The sequence below is a fragment of the Drosophila bipectinata genome, chromosome 2L, assembly GCF_030179905.1.
Source record: "Drosophila bipectinata strain 14024-0381.07 chromosome 2L, DbipHiC1v2, whole genome shotgun sequence".
Classification (NCBI taxonomy): Eukaryota; Metazoa; Arthropoda; class Insecta; order Diptera; family Drosophilidae; genus Drosophila; species Drosophila bipectinata.
This window is the reverse complement of record NC_091736.1, coordinates 2253599-2278506: the sequence shown is the minus strand read 5'-3', so window position 1 is coordinate 2278506 and position 24908 is coordinate 2253599. Positions and strand designations below refer to the sequence as shown.

Genomic DNA, 24908 nt, shown 5'->3' with positions numbered 1-24908 from the left:
AATCAAACGCCTCATTCGTGTTTGCCGCTTCGTGGGCAACGGACGCATCCTCAGAGCTCAATTGGAGTGACGGGCTTGAGATACGGAAACGGAAACGCAATCGAGAGCGAACGAGTGCCTGTTGAAAGTGTTTTGGCGGCGCGTTCGAACCGGAAGTAAGGATATATTCACAGTTATTCGACTTGGTTGCCATCCTGTTGCGCCGTCGCATTTCTTTTTGCATCTTCTGCGTGTGTGTGAGTTATTTTAATGGCTGGGTTTTCCGGTCTATGAGTGTGTGAGTGTGTGTGCTGGGGTGCCTAACGTACCGGAAGTAAGCCCGAAACTCATTAATGTGTTCACTTTTTGCTGCCCAAAGTGCACTGAAATGCAGTAATATGAAGTGCAGAAAATATGATTATGTTGCGGAAATCTAAATGTAGTGGAAAATATGCTAAATTATAGCTGGAAATTCATTCCGAAAATAACCTCAAAACTGTGAAAACCCGTGTGCCACATGTTCGATCGCATACGTGTTAAAATCGGCATTAAATTCCGAATCAGTCGCTCACTCAGATAAGATCAGGTCAAAAGTTCAATACTAAACGAGAGCGATTAGCCGTAGTCATTCATCCGATGTCGGGTCTTATAAATAAAGTGTGTGTGCCAGTGATAAGCAACTGTCGTTCGGGCTAGAGCTGAGAAAGCCTCTCTTTCGGAATGTTTTTTGATTAAAAAATAGAATGCAAAACAGATCTACTATCAGTTAAATACAAATTTATAAAAATAATACATGATTATACATATAAAGTGAAACTAAAATGAAACTTTGTGCTTCCGGAAGTGATTTTTGAAATACAACACACAAACAAGGATATTTCTAGACGTTTGTACGATTGGCCTGTTAATGTCACTAAGCCACTTTTATAAAATAATAACACATATAGAGATATATTGTAATACTGTTTACTAGACAGAAACGTGCCAGTGCATCTTACAGATAACAGGACACTGATAACAGATTCTAGAATGGAATCAGCAACTTTATTCGTCAAACCTCATATAATTTCGCAGCTAAGTGAAAAAATACATCATATTTCATTGAAACTTTGAAAGGAAATCAGAGATCATAAGTTTAAAATAGTATTTATTATATTTAATTAATTGCTAAGAATGTTACTCAAATATACGCTTCATTATAAGCTTTAATAATAATCTATTTACAAATACATCTTATTACTTTTACATCCTTGTTGCAACTGATTCCAAAACTAAACTCCCAAGCCCTTGGAGGACTTATTGTTTCTATTTTTGCACCTTATGGTGAATGCTACCAGCTTTCCTGCTAACTTCCACACACAAAGCACAAGACCTAGTGCCTTGACAGATTCTGACAGAACAGGTGAAAGGATTATGGCTCCGCCGACACACTCTTCTCATATGTCACCACGACTGTCAGCTGTCCTGGAAGTGCATTAGTAAGTGGGGGTTAAGGAGCGGGTCGCCTTTAACTTTCCCACCCACCGGCGGCTGTCCACTTGTTGGTCGCCACTTAGCCCCAAATCGGCCGAAAAATGTCACAAGGACAGTTGACATCAATCTGCCGGGACAGAGGTGAGCAGGAAAGCTGGTCCTGCATATGTATGGGCCGTAAACATGCTAAGCCACCAGGATTAGCCAGGACCCAGAAGCAGAGCTGTGACAACATCAAGGAAACAGACTAGTTTCAAGATGTAAAGGGAGACGAGAAACTAGATAAATAGAAGAGTGCAAATACTTACTTAAGGCTTCATTATGACCTGCATAAATCCCATCTGGGCCAAGGAAGAAACATCGTCAAAGCAACACGTGCATTCCGCTTTCAATTAGAACCCATATAAGAAACACGTCGAGGGGGAAACCGCCGAAAAGGAGCTTAAATAGAAGGCACCTGAATTCTAGGAAACTAGTTCCCTTGCTGGTCTCTCGAACCGTCCCTACCATAATTTTTTTAATTACAAAGCCATAAAAATTAAACGAAGCAAAAGTGCGGCGACGTAGGCGACTACGAGGAAGGACTAAGTAGCCAAACGACAGGAGCCACAACAGCCAACCAGGATAAAAACGTAGAAGCAGTAGGTGGCAGGAGCAAGGGAGCAAGTGGCGAAACAGTAGAGAACGGCAACGATTTAAGCCACATAAAACCAACAAACAGTCGGGCTCCAGGCAGCCAGACAAACTGTCGAGGGTGGTGGGATGGTAGGAGTGGAAGCATTTAATGCCAACTGCTTGGCAACACCTTCCTTATCCTTCATCCAGGACTTGTGGCCCGGCGACGGGAATGGGAAATGGTAGATGCCTGCACTTGACTGCAACTCGCTCGCCCACTGTCGTGGCAGGGAAGGGAGAGGAGATTTTTTGTTCAACGTTTAAACCAAATTTGCATAATAGTTCTTCTTTTGAGGGAGCAACTGGCATCAAAATCTAAGTGAGCATTGCCAAATTATGCAAATGTTTGCGAACTGAAAGCGAGCGAATTCCGCCCAAAACAGCTGCAATGCCAGCCGTACAACGGTGCGTATGCGTATTGATTTGAGCAGTTTGTAAACGAGAATGGAAATGAGTTTCTGGCTTCCCCTTCCCACCATAAACAAGCCTTAAAGCTTACTAATCTTACCACTTAAAGTGTCTAGCATTGAAGAGGGATATCACTTTCTTACAATAAACTGACTACTTAAATGTATTTATGGCACTTCTCTTGTTAGATCTTACGAAGGAATTCAAGTTTTTCCCCTACAAGACCTCATAATAAAGAAAAATAGGGTACAACTAGCACAATATCCAATATTCTCTTCAAAATTATTGTCCCTGGGTGGAAAGCTACCTTTACCCTCATTTATTATCTTGTTTCTGGCTCTCACCTGCAGCAATTTGACAGGAACACATACCCTAAAAAATCCTTTTTTCCAATAATTTCCCGCTTGGTTCGCCCCATTTTCCAACCCATCGTTGCTCAATTTCCACTTTTTCACACCTGCTTTTGCCAGTTCTCAGTTTACAGATGAAAATCACGCCTCTGGCAATTTTAGTCTCGTTTATTAGCCATTTTTCAAGTGATACACATAATTTTCAATTTTCCAATTTCTCACCCAGCACACCAACCGATTCGATTCTCACCTGCCTGACTGCCTCCGACTCTGTGAGAGTCTGGGCCCACCTTGCTTTCCACCTTCATAGGTCTGCCAGCAACTATTGTCTTTTATCGAACATGAAAAAATGCATTGCATATTGCATGCACGTCGACGAGGCAGCAGGAGGCAATGGACAAACATGGCGCCCCATTTGGAGGCCATTAGGGCCAGTTGGACCGGTTGGACGGGGAGCAGCAAAAACAAAATGGTGTTACAAAGCCAACAACAAGGCAGAGCATAGCTTGATGGCGCTCAGGTGGCAAGGAGGCTTCAAAAAAGTGAGGAGGTATTTAGGATCAGGAATTCGAATGGGGTGTACCTAGTACTGGTATAGGTTTAGAGAGGTATACACTCTATCCCCTGATTTCTTATAGCCCTTGTTAGATGTGATTAACAGGGTATAACTATTCCCGCTGAAAAACCCTATAGAAGTCAGAGTCTTATTGCCTCCGGGTCTTTAATTTTTTTCCTCCTTTTTTCGGGAGGGGGAAACGGCAACAAACTGCTCTGCCTTTATGCAACGACTGCGTGCTTCCGTTGTCATCGTTTCCTGTTCCTTTGCCGCTTTTGTAGCTGCTGTTCCTGCCGTTTCCGTGGCCTCGCCTGCTGTTGCATGCCACGCACTCCAAATTTTCGAATAAACGCATTGGAATAGTCCTTGTAATAAAGGAGGAGTAGCATTTTCTTTTTTTTTCCATTTTTTTTTTTTAGAGTCAGCTCCAATTTAGTTTGCAACTCCTCAAGCTCGATGTTTCCTTTCGGTGCATGGGGAAGTTTCTTTTCTACTTTGTTATTAGATTTGCATGCCAGTAGCAACGACAACGATGACGACGACGACGATGAGAATTTCCGCCTCGCAATTCATGTGGAACATATGGATATGGAAGTGCGTGTGTGGGCGTTTGTAACCCCTCAACTACGCCCCATGACCTTTTGCAAAGGTGTGAGTCCTAACCCTTCTTCACGTCGGAAAGTTGTTGCAACAAACGTAATTGCATTTACTTTGGAATTTATGTTAGTGCAAATTTTTACAGTTTTTCCCCTTCTTTATAGTTGAGGAAGAAAAAAGGATAATACTCAAAATAAAACTTAAAATATTCGGAAAGGATAATTTTCGAGTGGGTTATGTTATTTGAAAAAATAGCATTTTTAATATAAACTATGTATATCTTGCAGAAATTTTTTTTATTTTATGAAATCGACTTCTCTGGGTGTGCCTGGGACCTGGTAACAATCTGGTAAAATTCTTTTACTGCCCTTTCACCTTAGAGCCTCCCGAGTTCACTTTGCTGCTATTCCTGCTCTCGTTCTACAAAACTCAACTGCAACTTCACCTTCACTTGAAAATTGCATTTTTACCAAAATGTTTGCCTGGGAAATGTTCTATGAGAGGTGCCCAGGGAGGTGTGAGTGTTTGAGTGTGTGTTTGGGGTGTGTAAGGAGGGTGGTGGTTGGGTGTTGAGGGGGGGAAATATGAAAACAAATGGCTCCTGAGTTTCTCTGGCTTTGGCCAAGAGAACGTAAGTTTTGTTTGCTCGAAGTAGAAAGGGGAACTTGAATTTATGTGCACTCTGGGCTGTTATGGCTCTTCCTTTGGTATTTTTTTGATTTGGGGTCTTATTGGATGTTGGACGTACCAGGGATGTGAAAGCTGGGAAAGCTGGTACTGTAGCAGCTCAAAGACTTAGCCAAAAAGTGCAGTTGAAATCATCAAAGAGCATGCCGCGTAAATCCCATTTCCATTATTATTATTCCGGCAAATCGTTGTCAAATTATATGCTTGTATGCCCGATGTATTTCAGCTTCTCCTATTTGAGAACCAAGCTCCCACTAGTCCAAGCACTCGCGGAAGTTAAGCGGCTTATCGCTTATCAGCTTTGTCTGCTTTGCATGGAAAAATGTCAGAAGGAGACACTGAGAAAAAACCAATTTAACTTTTTATTAAAAACTATTTCCTCTATAAGGTTAAAACTTTATAAAAGCAATCTCCATTCGGGATAAAACCCATTTATTAAACAAACAATTTCAAATCAACATTCGATGGTTTATTTTTTCACCTTTGTGTGTGTGGGAGTGGTTGTGGGTTGGCAGTGGCATGACCTGTGGGGTCACAGGATGGCCGCTGACAGCAGCTCCTGCCTGGGTGTAGTGCATACAAGTTTGCATTGTCCTGAATTTTCGTGGCAGTTGGCTTGCTAATCTCGATGCAACGTTGGGAAGCCCTAATTGATAAGCTCTGACTAAACCTATTTGGGTTGGAAACTTTACACTTAAATTTCATCAAAAAAGAGCAGCAAAAAGGTGTGCTTATCTCCCAAAAATTTTAATTAATCTGGTGTTTAATCTGTGAGAGCCAAAACAAGAGTGATAAGTCCTTAAAAACAAGAGAGATAAATTCGGGCGCAGTTGAAATTGATACACCCTTGAAATTAAAAAACGATTTCTGGATCGATTCTCCACCATTCTGCATCAAAATCCTGAGAAGAAATATTTTTTAGATTTTTTGTCCATTTTTCCTGATGGGGATCCCTCGAAAATGGGATTTTCCCCTATATGGCCCACAGTGATGGCTGTATCTTTCCCAATTCTCATCCGATTCTCAAGCGGAGTATCTTAAACGATTTCTGGATTGATTCTCCACCATTCTACATCAAAATCCTGAGACAAAATATTTTTTCGATTTTTTGTCCATTTTTCCTGATGGGGTCCCTTGAAAATGGGATTTTCCCCTATATGGGCCACAGTGATGGCTATATCTTCCACAATATTGATCCGATTCTCAAGCGGAGTATCTTAAACGATTTCTGGATCGATTCTTCACCATTCTGCACCAAAATCCTGAGACAAAATATTTTTTAGATTTTTTGTCCATTTTTCGTAATGGGATCCCTTGAAAATGGGATTTAACCCTATATGGCCCACAGTGATAGCCGTATCTTTCCCAATTCTCATCCGATTCTCAAGCGGAGTACCTTAAACGATTTCTGGATCGATTATTCACCATTCTGCATCAAAATCCTGAGACAAAATATTTTTTAGATTTTTTGTCCATTTTTCGTGGGATCCCTTGAAAATGGGATTTTCCCCTATATGGGCCACAGTGATGGCTATATCTTCCACAATATTGATCCGATTCTCAAGCGAAGTACCTTAAACGATTTCTGGATCGATTCTTCACCATTCGGCATCAAAATCCTGAGGAGAAATATTTTTTAGATTTTTGTTCCATTTTTCGTGAGGGGATCCCTCGAAAATGGGATTTTCCCCTATATGGCCCACAGTGATAGCTGTATCTTCCCCAATCTTGATCCGATTCTCAAGCGGAGTATCTTAAACGATTTCTGGATCGATTCTTCACCATTCTGCATCAAAATCCTGAGACAAAATATTTTTTAGTTTTTTTGTCCATTTTTTGTGATGGAAATGGAGGGATCAAGAATATATGCACTAAATAAGGTTGCACACCTTTGACCAAAATTATAATCCCCTTTTCAAGGGTATCACAAAAGAAACCCGTCTCGAGAAAAGAGCAACGATAAAACATATAGGAAACTGCAATTTGGACCGATTGGCGTCAGCAGCGTGATTTGCAATCATTATTTACCCGAGGAGCCAGAAGCAAACGCAATTCAATCTGTGACAGCCGCACACAAGGATTCCGACAGTTCCCCTCACAGCAGGATCAGGAGCAGGAAGGCGGCGAGGTAATGGGAGCAGGATACGGCTTTGGCCAAAAGGAGCCACCGATGGAAATGAACGAATTGACGGTACACGCCAAGCTGGATAAATCCGGAGTGGGTGCAGCAGCATTAGTGGGCAGGGCGGCAGGGGGCAGCACAAGTCGAAGTCGAAGTGCAAAAAAGTGTTAAGTGCTCTCACTGTTTCTTGCAGCAATCATTGTCAGCAAGCAGTCAGAACCGCAATCAGACCACAACCATTGGTGACTGGGGGACTCAGAATGCTGCTCTCCACTGGAGAGATTTTTTTAAAATTAATTTTAAAATCATATATATTATTTCAAAAACTATTATTACTTAAGAGGATTCTATTACTTCGGTACTAAAGACCACCAATTAATTTAAAAGCTTTAAAAACTCTGTCTCTTTTTATACCCAAAAGGTAAAACTTTTAGAGAAATACTAAAAACCACATCTAATTCTCTAAAACTTTTTGTATTTTTTTCTAAACTTTCTAAACCATTGATAGAAACTGATTTCAAAACATTCCATTCAAAAACCCATGTTTTTTTGGAAAAGTGCAAATCCGACAACACTGATGCAGTAGATGCCAGTAGATTTATTTTCCGGGGCAAAGTTCAATACAGCAAAGTGCAAGGAACAAAACAACAAAAAAAAAAACACTTTTTGTTTTCCTCCCCGATTTCAGTTTTTTTTTTTTGTCTTTTGTTTTCGTGTGGGTTGTAGAGCTGCAGCTCTAAAATCAAATGCAAATGCAAACAACAGTTGGCATCAATCGGAGCTGTCGGGCCACGCCTCCTCGCGCCCTGCCACCCATCCAGCTCCTGCCCAGATCCCTGCACCCCACCACTTTATTGCTAGAATTAATGACGGCTGAGGGTCTGAGACTACTCCTTGGGTCTTGGTTTTGTGTGTTTTATGTGGAATCAAGTGGAAATTCAATTGATTTGCTTTGGCTTTGCATTTGGCTTCGACTTCTCACAACTGTGAGATATGGGCGCTTTGCCGAGGTGGCAAGTGGAGTGGAGTGGGAAGGCGTGGTCTTTTATAATAATGGACGGATGAATCTGGCCGGGACGGGATATGTGCGGCTTCAAAGGAAATCGCACTCATTCCTGGCAAAAAATCACTTGAGCGAGAAATCATTTTGCAAATATTACAGAACTACACAAGCGGCACCTCTTCCTGGCACATTTCCTTGGAAAGTTTCTGCCGGTGTCAGCATGTCAAAATGCTAAAGTTCATCGGTTAACTGGGTTTGTGCCATCGCCTTTGTCCAATCAAATGTAAAATACATTTAATTAAAGCCTCAAATCTGCAATTGATGTTTCCTAATGAAGTCGAACCTAACATGGATTATCATTAGATACCTCTCACCCTTGGTTTCTGTTTCTTCATTGCAGGTCTCCTCCACATGTAAGCTTGTTTAATCTTGGCCAGAAAAGCGTTGATTTCTGAAGGAGCCCAGAATGGGCGCACTAAAGCCATTGGTGGCCAGTTTGCTGCTCCTGCTCTTTGGATTTTCCGAGGCTGCGAGAGAAAGTGAGCAGGAGAAAAGTGGATATTATATTGCAACTCTTTCTACCTCTTTAATTTTCCATTTTATAGATCCCCTTAAGGACCCTAGAATTTGTGGAAGACCGCAATGTATAGCCCCCACCAATGCCAAGTTCAAGTATGGAGAGCAACTGTACAGATATGATTATTCAGTGGCCGTGCGTACAGAGTTCGCCGGATCCGGCGACAATAGCTCGGATCTGTTGCTGAAGGCCAGTCTCGAGATCTTCTTCCCCAAGCCCTGCGAGGGCTATCTGCGCATCAACGAGGCCAAGCTCTACGATAAGCTGGACGAGTTTGAAGTATCCTCGGAGGATGTCACTGAGGCCCCCAGCTACGACTATTATGACAACCTGGACAACGAAGAGTCTGGAAACAAGATTAACTTTGAAAATATGCATCCGAAAAGCATGAACTTGCACCAAGATCTCAGCAAGAACCTGTTGCGCTTCGCCTTCCACGACGGCCTCATTAGTGAGGTGTGTCCTTTGGAGGGGGACGCGCCCTGGGTTCTCAACATCAAGAAGGGCATCTTGTCGGCCTTCCAGAACACCATGATGCGCTTCGACGTGGACTCCAATCGCACGGAGACGGATGTGTCTGGTCAGTGCCAGGTGCAGTACTCCTTGGAGGCCTCTGACAGTGTCTATGTGAAGATCCGCAAGACAAAGGATATCAACTCCTGCCGTCAGCGCTATGCCACCCACTCGGTGCTCCAAACCACACCCTACACCTTCCGAGATGACAAGACCATTTGGCCGATTCTAAATTCCCAGAGTTATTGTAATGTAAGTAACTTAGCTCTTGTAAGCATTTTTAAACCTTAGAGCCAAAAAGAAAATGGCGTCCAAGTGGTGAGGATGAGGAAACAGAAAATGATTTCGATAGTTTTTATCGATAATATTTGTCACAAATAAAAATGGCGGCTTAATGGTGATGAGTAAATAGAGTTCTAGCAGCATTTATCACGAAAGCTTATTCTGAATAGACTTTAATTTGTAAATTCAATCTTTAAAACTAGTTACTTTAAGATTTTTCAATAGAAAGATTTCATAATATTAGCTCTTTACCATTTCTTAAGCCATAATACTAATAATTTACAAAGGAAGGATTAAGTTCTCCCTTTTTATATTTAAGAGACCCATTTTTAAGCTCAATTAGACTACAACTTTTAATTTATTCTAGTTAACCATCGACAACAATGTTTACCGCGAGATCAGTTGCCTGGAGACACATCTGCTGGTTCCATTCTCCAATGCGAGCTCCGGCGCCCTAACCACCAGTCGCAGTAAGTTGGAACTCAAGGGCGAGGAGTCCTACAGTAGCAACGAGTTCCTAGAGCAAAGTAAGTGAACCCAACATTGCCCTGGAATGTATCTAATCGGATATATATTTATACAGATCCCGAGCTGGTAGATCGCCGTGCCACATTGATCTTCGATCATACGCCCGCGGTGAAGCCAACTCATGGAGAAATAAAGGCTGCCCGAGACTTGCTAGTAGAGATGTGTGCCGTCGGCTTCCCAAACATTAAAAGGGAGTTCATTGATGTGTTCACAAACTTCCTCCAGACTGCCAAGAGCCTCGACTACAAGACCCTGTCCACGCTTCTCCAGAGATCTGCTAGCACCTGTCCCCAAGGAAGGTTGGTATTATATCGAATTTCTTTAAATGTTTAACCCTAATGTCTAAATTAATAGGAACCATGTTCTGGAGTCCCTTCCCTATATCGGAAGCACTGCCTCCTACAAGGTGATGCGGGATCAGATAGTGGACGCCAAGGTGACGAAGGAAATGGCCCACAGCTGGATGACCTCGCTGTCCTTTATAACCAGGCCGGATGAGGAAACCGTGGAAACTTTCTACTCGATCCTTGACTTTGCTAAAAACAAGAAGGATCCGGAGTACACTCTGGGAGCCACTGCGGTGGTGCACAGCTTCTGCAAACACCACGAGAACTGCGAAGAGAACCTGCGAGTGCAGCAGGTCATTAATCTCCTGGAGACCGAGTTCCTGACTCTGTACAATCTGTTCAAAGGAGACCGACGCCACCGAGATCGTATGGTGGTGTTGCTCAAGGGATTGGGCAACGTTGGCGTGCTGTCGCCCCAGTTCGTCGAGCACCTGGAGTGGGTCATCCGTGATGGTGTGGCGCCGGTGGATATCCGCCTTCAGGCGATTTTGGCCTTCCGCCGCGTGGACTGCCCGCGGTATAGGAACATCTTCCTAGAAAACTATGCCAACTACACCCTAAACTCGGAGCTGCGAATCTACAGCTACTTGCAGGCCATGAGGTGTCCGGATTACATATCGATTAGAGCCATTAAATCCGTGCTGGAGCAAGAGCAAATCAACCAGGTGGGCTCCTTTGTGTGGTCGCATCTGACCAATCTGGCCAAGTCCAACTCGCCGGTCCGCATTGAGGCTCAGGGCCTCCTGCTCAATGACGATCTGTCGGAGCGCTTCAAGATGGACATCCGCAAGTATTCCCGCAACTACGAGCACAGCTTGTTCTTCGACGAGTACAATTTCGGAACTACCACGGATGCCAACGTCATTTTCGGCACCGATTCGTACTTGCCGCGAGTCGCCAGCTTGAATTTCACGGCTGATCTCTTCGGCCAGTCTGTGAACTTTTTCGAGTTCACCGCCCGAGCCGAGGGCCTGGAGGAAATGGTGTCCAACGCCTTTGGGCCAAAGGGACCCCTGAACGGGGAGCTGTTGCGCAAGAAGCTCTCCTTCCTGAATCGCTGGCTTGGCAGCGAAAGTGCCGAGGAGGAAGACACCCTCGAGAACTTGCTGAGTCTGGATAACCTGCGCCTGAAGCGAAAGGCCCAGCAGTCGCAGGCCGCTCTTGAACTGGAGGAGGAGAACGAATACGACTACGAGGAGGAGCATAGAGACTCCCCACGTCCCAAGCGGGATGTCAGCTCCAGTCGCAAGCAGGAAATCGATCGCAGCGTGGACAGCCTGGGCTACAAGCTGAAGTACGACTACAACAACCCGCGCGCCCAGTTTGGTCTGCGGATCTTTGGAAATGATCTGCGCTACTACAACATGGACTCGTTGGCGGAGGTGATGGCACTAACAGCCTACTTTGATCCCCTCAAGCAGGCCCAGAAGGTGCTCTCCGGCAAGGAATTCACGTACACCAAGTCGCAAGTTTTTCTGGATGCCTCATACACTGTGCCATTGGCTGTGGGTGTTCCACTGGCGATTCATGCCTTTGGAGCATCATCCGTGGACCTGCGTGTTAGTGGAAATGTGGACAAGACAGATCCGCCCACCGACTGGCACTTTGATGTGCAGGGCAGGTTCAAGCCCTCCGTTTCCGTGGACGTGATCACCACCATGCAGACGGACCTGTTCTGGGACCAGTCGGGCATCAAGGTGAAGAGCAATCTGTACTCGAACTCCGAAGTGGAGGCCAAGCTGAAGGTCCGCGGAAGGAATTTGGTGTCGTTCTCCTTCAACCTGCCCCAGGATCAGAATGAAATCTTCAGTGTGCGATCCGAGTTGCTGGTCCAGAAGAGTGAGGAGCAGGTGCCCCAGGCGGGAATCGCCAAGCGAAGTGCCAACTCCACCTGCACCTGGCCGGTTCTCGACCGCGCCATCGGCCTGCAGTGGTGCTCCCACTACAGCGTCCCCGATCTGAGCAATGCCACCGAGATATATCCGAGCCTGCTGCTTGCCGGACCATTGAACTTCAGTGTCATCCTCAAGAAATCGGATCTGAGTGCCAAGAAGTATGTGTTTGAGTACAAGTGGGACCAGGAAGAGCAGGACAACAAGTTTTCGCTAGTCTTCACGACACCTGGCTCCAAGGTTCCCAGAATTCTGGTGGCCAACGTGACCAAGGTGCCAGACGCCGTCAATGCATCCGTGGCGTTCGTCAACGGACCTACTCGTGTATCGGCCGGATGCAGCTATGATGGAAACCCGGACTTTAGGCGCCTGGACGTCTATCTGGACACGAACGGTAACAGATCGCTGGACCTGGGAATGGAGCTGCGCAGGCAGCAGGACTTCACCGCCTGGATCTACAGTCCTCGGATGCTGTTGGCCATCAATGGGGTCAACATTACCGGACTGGCTGGCACCGTAAAGGTCAACGAGAAGAGTGGCATCAAGCAACACGACGTGGATCTGTCCTTTGAGACCAAAAAGCTGCAGGCCATTATCAAGGGCAACATTGTCCAAACCGAGATTACAACCTCCACCAATATGACCGTGAAATACAGGGTAAGGATTACTTTCTTCACATTTTCGATTAAATATTTATGTTCCACACCTTTCTGCTTTAGTTCCAATCAAACAAGATCGAGGAGATCAACTTTGCCGGCAAGCTGGTGAACAACGGCGACCAATCCAAGACCGAATACCGTGGAAACATGAAGCTCCAGACATCAGCTTATCCCAAGCTGAACTTCGCCTCGGAGGCCTCGTGGTTGAGCTTGCAGGGACACACTGAGGGAATGATCACCTACAACAATGCTCCGGACTACATGAATCCCAACTATACCAGTCTCCTCCGAATGGTCTTTGCCCGTTCCCAGTCCGAGGATCTCATCTGGGAGGGTGCCCGCACTCGTGCCAGTCTGGAACTGAAACTTCCCAGGTCTAAGATCGACTACCGCATCATGGTCAAGTGAGTAGTGCTGGGATCTCGTGATGAATTGTATATGAAGAGGTATTTTTTAAGGCACGAGGAGCGTAGCAAGAACGGATCGGAGCACAATGTAATCGTGGGTCTGAAGTACGCTCCAGACAAGGAGATTACCGGTCTGTTCTCCGTCCACTTGCCGCGAAGAACCCTCTTTGCTGTCGATGCGTACATGAATGTCACAGTGCCGGACTTTAATTCTTGTACAGCCAGCGTTAAGGTCAACGAAAAAGCCACCAAGGATTACATTGTAGGTCCAACTCTTTTATGTCCCTTCTTCAAACTAACTGATTCCACTCCCAGATCTTTATCAATGGCTCTTGGTTTACGGGTCACTCTGTTGCCGTTAAAGCCAACTACAAGGACCGCAGTTCCCGGGTCCAGGCCCTGCACCATCTCAAGATGATTGTGGAGAGCCCCTCGTTTAATACAACCTCCTTGAACATCGTCTACCGTCGCAACCAGTTGATCATTTTCTACGATCTACAAGCTAAGTACGGCAAGGACCCCTACGGGCTGACGATACAATATGCCTCCAACGCACACAACCGCAACTCCAACGCAGAGGTAAGATTAAAGGTTAAGGAACGCGACTACTGGATCAACGCCAAGCTGTTGGCCGAGCAGCCCAAGCTCCTGCAGTTCGAAGTCCACATAGACAAGTAAGTTGGAGGAAGCTGTCTGAAATAGTCCTGATTATATAACATAAACCTTCCAGAATTCGGGACGTCCACATCAAGGTGGGCCTCCTAAACGTGGATAAGCGCAAGGAGCTTTCTTTGGAACTGAAGTGGGATGCCAACCGCGATCCCAGCCAGAGACTGGGACTGCTGGCGGAGTACAATAACCCGGGAACGAAGCACTACGACGCCAATGTCATGGTCACCTACCCGGAGCGCACCATTAACTTTGGCTTTAACACTTTTACCGGAGGCCCGAAGTACTCTGGCAAGGCTCATGCCTCTTGGAGCATCACTGAGATCATCGAGTTCGAGTACGAGGCGGGCCTCATTCCCGGAAAAACGCTCCACAATTGGGTGAAGGCCGAGCTGCGAACGCCGTTCGAGGGATGGCGAACCAACAGTCTGGATGCCGGAATATACAACCTGAACAACCTGATCCTGGTCAACTCGACCCTCTTCTGGGCCAATGACCAGCGACTGCAGGTGGGCTACAAGAGCGACTACGACATCAAGGACCAGTTGATTAGCTTTGACGTGCGCTTCGGCATCAACAGCACCATCCGGGACATTCCCACAATCAATGTGAAGGCTGTCCACTGGCAGGACGCCAAGAAGGTGGACACGGAGCTGTACCTGGGGTACAGTGGCCAGAACGAAACATACAACACGTACAGTGTGGACTCTAGCTGGGAGATTGAGAAGACCAAGCACTACCAAAACGTCTCCGGTCTGGTGCACCTGGTCAGTCCTTTCAAGGATTACGAAAAGGGCGGCCTGGTGGCCCGCTTCTCGCTCAGCGATAAGCAGGCGGTGGTCGGAGCAGCTTCTCTCAACTTCGACGTCCGTGAGTTCACCCTGATCATGGACGGCTATGTGAAGAAGTTCACGGATAATATGCTGACCATCAATATTACGACGCCGCTGGAGAAGTTCCCCACCATCAATGCTCGGTTCGGACTCAACGAAAAGAAACGCCATGCGGTGGCCGAGATCAGAGCCCCAACAGCCGCTCTGGGAGTGGAGGTCCTGGCCGACATCCGGAGCCTTCTGGACTTTGATGTCAAGCTCAGTGTGGCCACTCCCATTGAGGCCTTCCAGCAGGCGGCGCTGTTCGGTCTGGTCAATCCGGAGCACGTGGATCTGCGTGGATTGTGGAACAACGCCACCCTGGGATTCACTGGCGTGTGGCACATGCAGAACATCACGGACTTCGAGTACTCCTACCATGTCTTCACCCCCCTGGCTGGCTTCGAGGAGAACGGCTTCATTGCCCAGTTGCTGAAGCGCGAGGAGTTTGTCTTCCGGCTGCACGGCAAGCTGTCCAACTACCAGCTGGGAGTAAAGATCAATGGCAAGCCCAAGTCGGACCTTGTGAACCAACTCGGCAGCAACAAAATGGCGCTGGAGGTGCTCTACGATCCCGACTTCAAGCCCATAAATGTGGACACGAGCTACAAACCAGATCCGGATGAGGAGTACTTCTCGTACTACACCGACTTCCAGGTGGACACCCTGGCCTGGCCCACCATTGTGGGCAAGGTGGACATCCAGGAGATTATTGACTTCTATCTGGTGGTGGGCCACATCAACTTGCCCCAGGGTAAGGTGGAGTTCAAGGATCGGCTTCACTTCCCGGACTACATAAACGTCCACAATCTGCTGACTGTCTCCACGCCGTTCCCAGTTGCTAAGGACTTCAAGGCCATTGTGGAGTACCACGTCGACTTGAACTTTAACTCCTTCTACAACAGGCTTAAGTTTGCACTGAACAATGATCAGAATCAGCTCAAGGAGCTGGGCTTCGGCCTCAACTACACAAAGCTGCAGGATAATGTAAAGCCCAAGGCGCACGATGTCCAGCTGAAACTGATCACGCCGTACGAGCTTCTCCACGAGATTGACATTCACGGCCGCCTGGAACTGGATGACAATGCCTACAAGGGAAACATCACTTCGATCACGGCTCACACCCATCTGTCGATGTCCGCCTCTGTGGAGGTTTGTATATATCCTGAATGCATCCTGGACTTTATTTTCATAAAACTTTTGATTGCTTCAGCACGAGGACAACTTCCTGGAGACCTCTGTGGGAATTCTACTAGAGACCGACGTGATTCCGCACTATGCCTGCCAAGTCTACTTCAAGAAGGACTTTGCCGCCTTGGACAAGGCCATCGATATCCGCTTTGAAGTGACTGACAATGGCACTGTGAACCAGGTAAGGATACAATTTATACTATAGTTTTTAGAAAAAGCTAAACTCCTAACTCCCTAAACAGCTCCACATCCTGACAGACTGGCACACGGATCCGGCATACATCATAAATGCCAATGGCAAGATTCGCACTACGATGCTGCCTCTTCAGCAGGCCGCCACGTCTGTGCTGGTCACTGGAGGCCAGACTCCGCAGCTCAGCTTCGATGTGAACTTCCACAGCCAGGATGGCAAGGTCATTGCCTACGGAACCAGGGCCAACAAAAAGAAGGACGTGTTCAACGTCGAGGTGTGGACTCCCATTAAGAACTTCCGCAACATCTCCATGCACGGAACCATGACCAGAAACACACGCGATGCTGAGCGCTACGACATCTCCGGATTCCTGTACCGGAATATGGCTACTTACGGCATCACGGGAGCCGTGCGGATGTCCGACAAATTGCCCATCGATGCCACCTTGAGGGTTCAACCCAAGGCCGGCGGAAGGGATGGCGTAATCGAGTTGAATGTTCACGAGGCGGGACCGAAGAAGATCCGGTTCTCGTTCAGCGCTATCGAGGACGGCAAGATGTGCCAGATTTCCGGTGGATACAGCATCAGCGAGAGCAATAACGCCATGGACTTCTCGGTCCTCGTGGAAAGCACGGAGCCGGACATCTCACGAATCAATTTCTACGGCAGCTTGAAGCCCGGCCAACAGAAGTCACTGATTGGTGACCTCAACTTGGAGACTCCGTGGAAGGACCTGGGCATCGATTCGGTGCATCTCCACTCGGACGTGGGCATCGGAAGCAGTGGCGGAAAGATGTTGGGCGAGTACAAGATTGGCAAGTACGTGGGACGCGGCAGCTGCCTGTGGTCTTGGATCCTGGCGGAGAACCTGCAGCTGGTGCTGGAGAGTTACCTGGAGAGGCCTCAGGCGCAGCCCAGAATCGTGCACGCCAGTGCCAAGTACCTGAATCCGGGCCAGAAATACGATCAGCTTCAGACTGGAGGTCGTCTGAGCGTCGATTCCAAGTGGAATCTTGATGTGAACGGCAGTCTCCACTTCTTGTCCAAGGATGACTTTTACTTCGATGTTGTCGTGGAGCTGCCACTACCCGTGGGGGATCGCCATCAGCTGAAGGGAAGCTACCAGGGCAATGTGATCACCAAACAGTTCATAGCTCCCAACTTCACAATCGAAGCCAGCTATCTGGCCGCCAAGGCCCAGAACAAGCTCCTCTCCCACCTGTCTTACCGCAACGTGACCAACGATCTGGAGGGATTGGCTCACTTGGAGTGGGGAAAAACCCAGAATCTGTCCATAGTGCTGGGAAACTTTGCCCTGCGGAAGAAGGCTGAAGCGCGAAGGGAATTCTCGGCCAGGATGATCACGCCCAAGTTCAAGGGAGAAAACACCTTTGTCCTGACCGGTCACTACGACAAGGAAAACGCGGATTACCTGAACCTTGTCTGTGCTCTGGACTACCCAGAGAGTCGTCGCATCACCGATCTGGATGTTTCCTTCAACTCCCTGAACAACATGAAAGGAAACTTTAACAGCTCCACACCGTTCCTGAATGTTAGCTGGTTCAAGACGGAGTTCGAACTCACCACCAAAAAGTAGGTTACCCTTCAAAGCCCATAACTACCACAACCATAACTACTTACTCCTTTATCTCCTTTAGTGGCAAAAGCTACCGCTACTGCCGTGGCTTCTGGCCCCATGACACCGCCTACTTCAAGCTGAAGAGCACCTACGACAGCGACGGTACCGACACGAACCACAACCTCAACGGAAACGTGGAGGTGGATGTGCCCTTGTCCACCCGCCACCGGGCGGATATCGCCTACGGTCTGCGAAAGCGAAACGAGCAGGACACTGGCAACGTCAAGGTGGTCTACAATGAGCAGCAGGTCCTGGACGGTAAGTACAAGCGCGTCGAGCAGTTCAAGGACCCCATCTACAAGGAGACCACGGACATCACCCTGGAGAACGATCAGAAGCCACTTGGTATACACTACGTGAGCACCAGGGACTCGAGCGACCCCTCCGGCACGAAGGACGTGAAACACATCGAGGTCTACGAGCTAAGGAATACCCAGAACTTCAATCTGACGGGTGAACTGCATACCCGGTCCACGATCAAGGCGCAGGACTTCAAGGTGGTTGCCATCCACCCTAACCGGGCTGTGGTGCTGACCACCAAGTACGAGGACGTGAGTCCCCAAGTGGTCAGGCAGCATACCAAGCTGGAGCTGTCGGAGACTGCCTGGATTGGTTACAACCTGGAGCTTGGTAACTTCACCAAGGTAGGATAAATGCTAATGGTCACTGGTCACTTATTAATGTATTATCCTCTTCCTCACCAAGGTTGGCAACGAGTCGCAGAGCTTTGCTTTGGAGATCTTCTACCCGAAACGGAATCTGTCCTCCTCGGGCCAGTACTACCTGACCGACGACCACTTCAACTCGGATCTCTCCTTCCAATGGAATGGTGGTGACTCCGAGCTGCAGCCCAAGACGGTCCACAGCAATCTGCAGTGGACGACGGAGCCCCTGCGCCAGGGAGACAAGGAGCACCGCACCTTTGCCCTGACAGTGGCACATCCCATGTTGGAGAAGGACATCAACTGCAAGGCAACGTACTATCGCGGCTTGCAGGATCTGCTGCGGTCATACCTGTCCATCAACTACTCCGAAGATCCCGACCAGCTCATCGAACTGGGCGTGAAGCTAAGAGACCGATACACCGAATTCGGCCACACCAACTACACCTTCGAGGTGTTTGGCAAGCACCAGGCCTCCGAGCTGGACGTGCAGCTGAACGGCACTCTGGCGGCCAGGAACTCGTTCTACAAGACGGAGTCAACGGCCCACTACAAGCGCGAAATGTTTCCGGATCGCTACGGCAAGTTCCTGGCCAAGCTGGACCTCAACAAGAAGGAGCTGGAGTACGAGCGCCAGTCACCATTCCACGCAGTTCGTCTGCACCTGCTGCCCACGATCAGGCATCCCGTTTACGGACTAAATGCCACCCTTTGGGACACCCCGAACACGAACCACACGGGCTACGTCTATGTGGATCTGGCGGAGCGCTTCGCCCGAATGGACTTCAACCTTACCGAGGACGCCAGCCAAAACCTGCAGATGGTGGGCTACATTCCGGACACTCGCAGCGGCTACCTGGACGTGTGGCGCAACTACGATGAAATCCGTTTGGTCGACATTAGCTCCTATGTGAAGATGAACCATTCCAGGCTCATTACGGGCCGCTTCCACTGGCGTCCGTCCATCAAGCAGGAGCTCCGCGACAAGGTCACTTCCGTGGGCAACTCCGTGTACAGCTCCTTCTCGGAGGGCATCGACTTCTGGGTCAAGTCGATCTACACCGAGACCACGGAGTCCATGGGCGTGGTGTGGAACAACGTCAAGAAGTACAACAGCGAGTTCATCGACGACATTGGCCAGCTGAGCGTCTTGGAGGAGGACCTTAACGACCTGAGACTGTTTGTGAATCAGTCGTACGAGGCCAATGACTTCTACATCAAAAACGTGGTGAACTTCACGCTGACCATCCTGGACGAGCTGGCCATCAGAGACCACATCGAGTCGCTGCCCAAGATCTTCTCGGAGCTGTGGCAAGCCATGGGCGACTCCGGCAAAGCCCTGCGCGAGAGCATCGTCTGGCTGATCGACACCATCAAGTCCACCTACAACAATCTTCTGGAGGCGGTGAGCCGATTCTTCCACGGCGAGAGTCTGGCCTACATATCCGCTCTGCTGGAGAAGGGCATCACGAAGTACGACAGTTTCGTCAAGGAGCTGCACATCAAGTTCATCAAGTACATTGAGAATCTGTGGCACAAGACCTGGAGGGTGCTGGAGAACCAGTGGAAGAGCGTGCTGAAGAAGTTCGAGCCGCACCTCTTCAAGATGATCAGTTTCGTTGAGACCAACGCCTGGAATCTCAGCAAGGAGGTCTTCGACTTCATCTACAAGCGCACCAACGAGCTGGCCGAGTCCCCGTACTTCAACAAGGTGTCCAGCTTCACGGCGGACGCAGAGCGCCTGTACCGGGACGTCAAGTCCAACGATGCCATCACCAACATTAAGAAATACTCGACGCTGGCCTGGAACTTTGTGAAAGAGAAGTACTTTAAGCTGGTGCCCTTCGGCGCCGAGCTGAACGAGGTGCTCACCGAAATCTGGCAGGAAATCAAGCAGCTCGAGAAGATTGAGCAGGTGCAGATCATGGTGCAAAAGTACAACGAAGTACTGGCGAAGATCGAGTGGGTGTCCGAGGAGCTGCAGCTGGAGCACCGCCTGCACCAGGTCTATCACCTCCTGAGCAACAAGTTCCGCAACTACGCCATGAACGCTCTGGAAACAGCCGACATGTACCGCGAGGCCAAGACCAAGTTCATCTTCGATCCGGAAGTGGGCATCATCGATCTGGAGCAGAAGCTGCCCATGTCCTGGCATGCCTTTAACGAGACACCCAAATTCGAGGAGATACCCGAGTACCAGGTGCTGGCCAAGGCGCAGAGCTTCTTCAGCGAGACCAACTCCTCCATTGTCATGAAGCTGTACAACATGAGAGCCCACTTGGATCCCAAGACGTGGCTGCCACCTTACTACTGTGAGTAAACTACATTATGGAATGTTTTGGATGTTTCTTTATATTTTCCCTCTGCAGCTCGTGCCCTCCTGATCGACTCCCGCCACTACATGACCTTCGATCAGCGCTATGTGGGCCTGAACCTTAACTTTGAGGAGTTCGGCAGTGGACGGTCCAGTCCCCACTGCAGCTATCTTTTGGCTCACGATTTCTTTAAGCGCAACTTCACCTTGATCTTGGAGCCAGCGGTGGGTTTTTAAAGAAAGCTATAGAGTTTCTCATTCAACTAATAATTTTCATTACTTCGCAGACCAAATCCCTGGCTGGCCAAGGACTCACCCGCAAGTTGAGCTTCATAGCCAACGGACAGCTCATTGAAATCGATTTGGAAACAGATGTATGCTACTAACTCTTCATTTGTTTCATATTGAATACATTTTACGATTATTTTCCAGCACATAACCTTCAATGGCAATCCTCAACCCATCCTGCCGCTGAAGCTGGGTCCCGTGGAGATCCACCGTGACCTGGACGTCCTCTCCATCACCTCGGACACCCAGTTCAGTCTGCACTGCAACGTTCAGTTCGATCTCTGCTGGTTCGAGGTCAGCGGCTGGTACTTTGCTAGAACCGCCGGTCTCCTGGGAACCCTGAACAACGAGCCCTCCGACGAGTACACCATGTCCAACAGCTTGATTGCCAACGACACCCAGGAGTTCACGGACTCGTGGAGCCTCAAGAAGTGCCGCCAAACGGAGTTGGCCAAGAAGCAGGAGATCAGCAAGGATGTTAGCGACACCTGCACCAGCTTCTTCCGCACTGGCATTCTGGCCAGCTGCAGTGCTGTCTTGGATCCCACGCCCTTCTACGAGATGTGTCTGGATCTGGGCATGAAGTCGCCACCCATTCGCCAAGGACATCCGGCTGTCAAGGGCGCCTGTGCCGCTGCCTTGGCTTACATCGAGGCGTGTACGGCGTTGAAGGTGCCCATGAGGGTGCCATCGCAGTGTGTGTTGTAAGTGGGAATTCCTTACAAGAAGTAACTATGTTAGACTGATCCATTGATCCCTCTTATTTAAGCTGCCAACTGGCCAATTCCTCATATGTGTCCGAGGGCACTTTCATCGAGCTGACTGGCGACGCTGTGCCCAAGAGCAGCGATGTGGTCTTCATTGTGGAAGCCAAGGACTGCAACGCCAATCTCAGCTCATCGAAGAGCATCATGACAGTGGTTAGCAGCATCGAAGAGCAACTGCAAGCCGCCAAGTTGACAAACAACAGGTGGGTTCTTCCTGTTAAATACTTCCCACAATCTCCTTTAACCCCTTCCATTTTTCGTCCTCCAGGTACGCTGTCCTGGCCTTTGGTGGAGTGGCTCCCTACGACAAGCCGAGGAGCATTATTTACCAACACAACGAGTTCACCTCGAAGCCGGAACAGTTGGCGGATTACTTTGCGCACATCAACACCGGAAATGGCAGCAGCAGCGATATCCTGATGGCTATTTCCGCGGCTGCCAAACTAAACTTCCGTCCCGGGGTATCCAAGACCTTTGTCCTTCTCTCCTGCAGCAAGTGCGCGGCCAAGGACATGCGCTTCGACTACACGTCCATTCTGCAATACATGCTGGAGGAGGGTATCCGGCTGCACATCCTCGCCGACACTGTGTTCGACTTTGAGCGGGAGCACAAGCTGCGTCACTTCTTCGGCCTGGATCGCAACATGATCTACTCGAAGCGGTTCCCCGAAGGCGATGTGACAACGCGCCTCCAGACGCACATCCCCAAGAGCAATCTGGGCATCTGCACTCCGCTGGCCGTGGAGACGGAGGGATCTGTGTTCAGTGCCCGTAAGCTACAGCCGGACCGCAAGAATCCCATCAAGCGATTCGCCACCATCTTCGCCAAGCGCGTTGCCCAGACTGCCACGCCCATCGCCAGTCAGACGTGCGAGTGCTCCGCCCACAATACGGGTGTCTCCTACATGGCCTGCTCGCCGCAGGCTTTGCCGGAGGAGAAGGGCGATGGAATCGATGATTATGTGAGTAGCTCCCTTCGATTAATTCTTAACTTTTATTAATAATCTGGTTTTACTTTAAAGGACACCTTCAACGACTGGGACTGGGATGAAGAGCCGTAAGACCCAGAGAGAGGATGGATTGGCGTTTAGCTCTTAAAACTCCAAACTTAGTTAGCTAGTTCAGTTATGTCCCTGCAGAATATAAGGTTTTTCTAATCCATAATCAGATATGTTTTTGTAAAAATAAATGACCATGTAAAGCCAAAGAAAGATCGCACTTCGATTCATGATCTCGGGGTTAACTAGCGACACGCCCGACCAGTTTTCGGCTTCCTACTTATTGTTTGCTCCAATCTCGGCCTCCGATTAAAAGTTGTCTGACTGCCTGCGGCGACTGCTGCTTGTTGCAAGTTGCTCGTTGCAATTGGCAAGTGGCACGTTGCTGGCTGCCAGCTGCTTAAGTCCAACTATGACTATCACTTTTTCCATGGCCACGGTTGACGGAAGTAGGTGCAGAACTCAAGTACGTGTAACAACCTTAACCCTAAAGCGAGCGAGATGGAATGGACCATGTCCAGAGCCCAGAGTCCAGCACCTCAGACCGTTCACCCAATCCACTTGATACCCAGTTGAACCCAATTTTGTTGATATAACGTTTCCCTGGAAAGGTGCACCGCACAATGGGAGTTATGCGAGCCGAGTGGTAATGCAATACTTTCTATTTCAATGCTATGGTTACATCAACCTGGCCCAGTCCTAGGCCCAATTGCGAATCTTTCACTTTCGGGGACTGGGGGCCTGGGACTATAAAAGCCGCTGAACCGATGGCAGCCACTCGCATTTTCCCAGCGAGATCCGTTTCGGTTAGGTGGAGACCAGGTACAATAATGTGGAGATTCGTAAGTGCAGGGCAGTGGAAACCATAGCTTGGACTTCATCCTCCTAATAATCCCTTTCCGCAGCTACTGATCTGTAGCATTCAGCTGATTTGCGCCTCCGAACACAGCGGCGAAGGCTTTGGCGGAGGAGGTGATGGCCACTACGGAGGAAGTGGCAGTGGAGGCAGCGGCAGTGGAGGCGACTTCCATCACCACACGCCCACCACATATTCGGAGATCTCCAAGCATGTGCCCGTTCACGTGATCGAGAAGGTGCCACTACCCATTCCGCATCCCGTGGCCGTCCAGGTGCCCAACGTAATCCGACTACAAATCCCAGAGCCCTACGCCGTTCATGTTCCTGTCCAGCAAGAGATCCAAATACCAGTCTACAAAATAGTTCCGGAGATCACAGAGAAGAAAATCCCCTACACAGTGGAGAAACCATACCCGGTGGAGGTGGAGAAGCCGTATCCCGTTGAGGTGATCAAGCAGATCAAGATCCCGGTGCCGAAACCCTATCCGGTTCCTATCACCATCTACAAGCATGTCCTGCAAAAGGAGCACGGCTGGTAGTGGCTCTAATGGGTATATATTTTAGCCTTGTAAGTATTTGGATGCCAGCTCTAGATCGAAGAGTATTATCTTAAAGAGTTACTAATAAAAAAAAATGATTTTAAGTTTAAAAGTGAAAGGTTTCTTTATCCGATAATCCTCCTAAAAAGCTTTAAGGATGTTAAAAAGCTTTAAGGACCTTCTCCTACATGTAAAACTATATCCTATATCCTGGAATCAAACCAGTAAAAGATTCTTGAAAGCTCTCGGGAAAAGCTAAGGTTCTACGGTTCTAAACCCCCAAAAGGAGGTTGAGCTTTTTTGGAACACTCGTTTTTTCACAAAGTGCCTCAAAGTGCGTATACACACATTCACCGGGATGGCACCCATACACTCGCAGGTGACACCATTACACAGACACATCGATAAGGACTCTTATACCTCGCAGGTTCGTTAAACTTTTGCGAATAGATTGACGTTCTGCGGTGGAAATGGAAGTGTGGGGGGACAGGATTACCTCAAACCGATGACGTGCGCACACTCAACCCTCACCCCACCCATATATACACCCTTGGATGGAGAAAAAAAAAAAACTACCCTTCGCACCTGGTCATGTGTTGCTACGTTTTATATCCTGCATGTCCTTGAAGGAGACAAACACTGGACGTGTAGGGAATTTTTCCGCGATTGTTGTGCCCCGGCAATCAATGATTTCCATTTGTTGCACACTGGTGGTGAAGTCATTCGCCCAACTGTTCCATCAGTCAGTTAGCCCTTTAGTCAGTCAGTCAGTCATTCAGTCATTCTGTTAGTCAGTCAGTCATTTAGTCAATCAAGCCCAGCTGCCACAAATTATTTATGCACAACTTGTAGCGCCACACGCA

The 24908-nt window shown here is 48.4% G+C and overlaps 2 protein-coding genes across 3 annotated transcripts; both read left to right on the top strand.

Annotated features, from left to right (window-relative positions):
• Nucleotides 1–3: 3 nt before the first annotated feature.
• On the top strand, nucleotides 4–22861 carry Apoltp (Apolipoprotein lipid transfer particle). Of its 2 annotated transcripts, none has more exons than XM_017250028.3 (20): nucleotides 4–155; nucleotides 8251–8389; nucleotides 8456–9192; nucleotides 9590–9749; nucleotides 9806–10049; nucleotides 10105–12646; nucleotides 12709–13052; nucleotides 13107–13317; nucleotides 13371–13729; nucleotides 13786–15748; nucleotides 15810–15968; nucleotides 16030–17573; nucleotides 17639–18263; nucleotides 18325–20593; nucleotides 20651–20820; nucleotides 20883–20969; nucleotides 21028–21587; nucleotides 21653–21853; nucleotides 21919–22612; nucleotides 22673–22861. In XM_017250028.3, exons 2-20 carry the CDS (start codon nucleotides 8317–8319, stop codon nucleotides 22709–22711), a joined length of 12981 nt encoding a protein of 4326 aa, XP_017105517.3. In that variant the 5' UTR covers nucleotides 4–155; nucleotides 8251–8316; the 3' UTR covers nucleotides 22712–22861. The 2 variants fall into 2 exon arrangements, with proteins under 2 accessions (XP_017105517.3, XP_070132808.1); XM_070276707.1 differs by having other exon boundaries at nucleotides 148–236.
• A 257-nt stretch (nucleotides 22862–23118) lies between these two features.
• LOC108131183 (uncharacterized) lies at nucleotides 23119–24069 on the top strand. The gene is made up of 2 exons (XM_017249918.3): nucleotides 23119–23490; nucleotides 23554–24069. Exons 1-2 carry the CDS (start codon nucleotides 23323–23325, stop codon nucleotides 24043–24045), a joined length of 660 nt encoding a protein of 219 aa, XP_017105407.2. The 5' UTR covers nucleotides 23119–23322; the 3' UTR covers nucleotides 24046–24069.
• Nucleotides 24070–24908: the final 839 nt, after the last annotated feature.

What these genes read in the sequence shown, in the direction of transcription:
- Apoltp (XM_017250028.3), top strand. Translation starts at nt 8,317, where the DNA reads ATGGGCGCACTAAAGCCATTGGTGGCCAGTTTGCTGCTCCTGCTCTTT. An exon ending in TTCGAAGTCCACATAGACAA is followed by an intron (nt 13,730 to 13,785) that starts GTAAGTTGGAGG and finishes TAAACCTTCCAG; the next exon opens with AATTCGGGACGTCCACATCA. An exon ending in CCTTGATCTTGGAGCCAGCG is followed by an intron (nt 20,821 to 20,882) that starts GTGGGTTTTTAA and finishes ATTACTTCGCAG; the next exon opens with ACCAAATCCCTGGCTGGCCA.
- LOC108131183 (XM_017249918.3), top strand. Translation starts at nt 23,323, where the DNA reads ATGGTTACATCAACCTGGCCCAGTCCTAGGCCCAATTGCGAATCTTTC. An exon ending in GTACAATAATGTGGAGATTC is followed by an intron (nt 23,491 to 23,553) that starts GTAAGTGCAGGG and finishes CCCTTTCCGCAG; the next exon opens with CTACTGATCTGTAGCATTCA.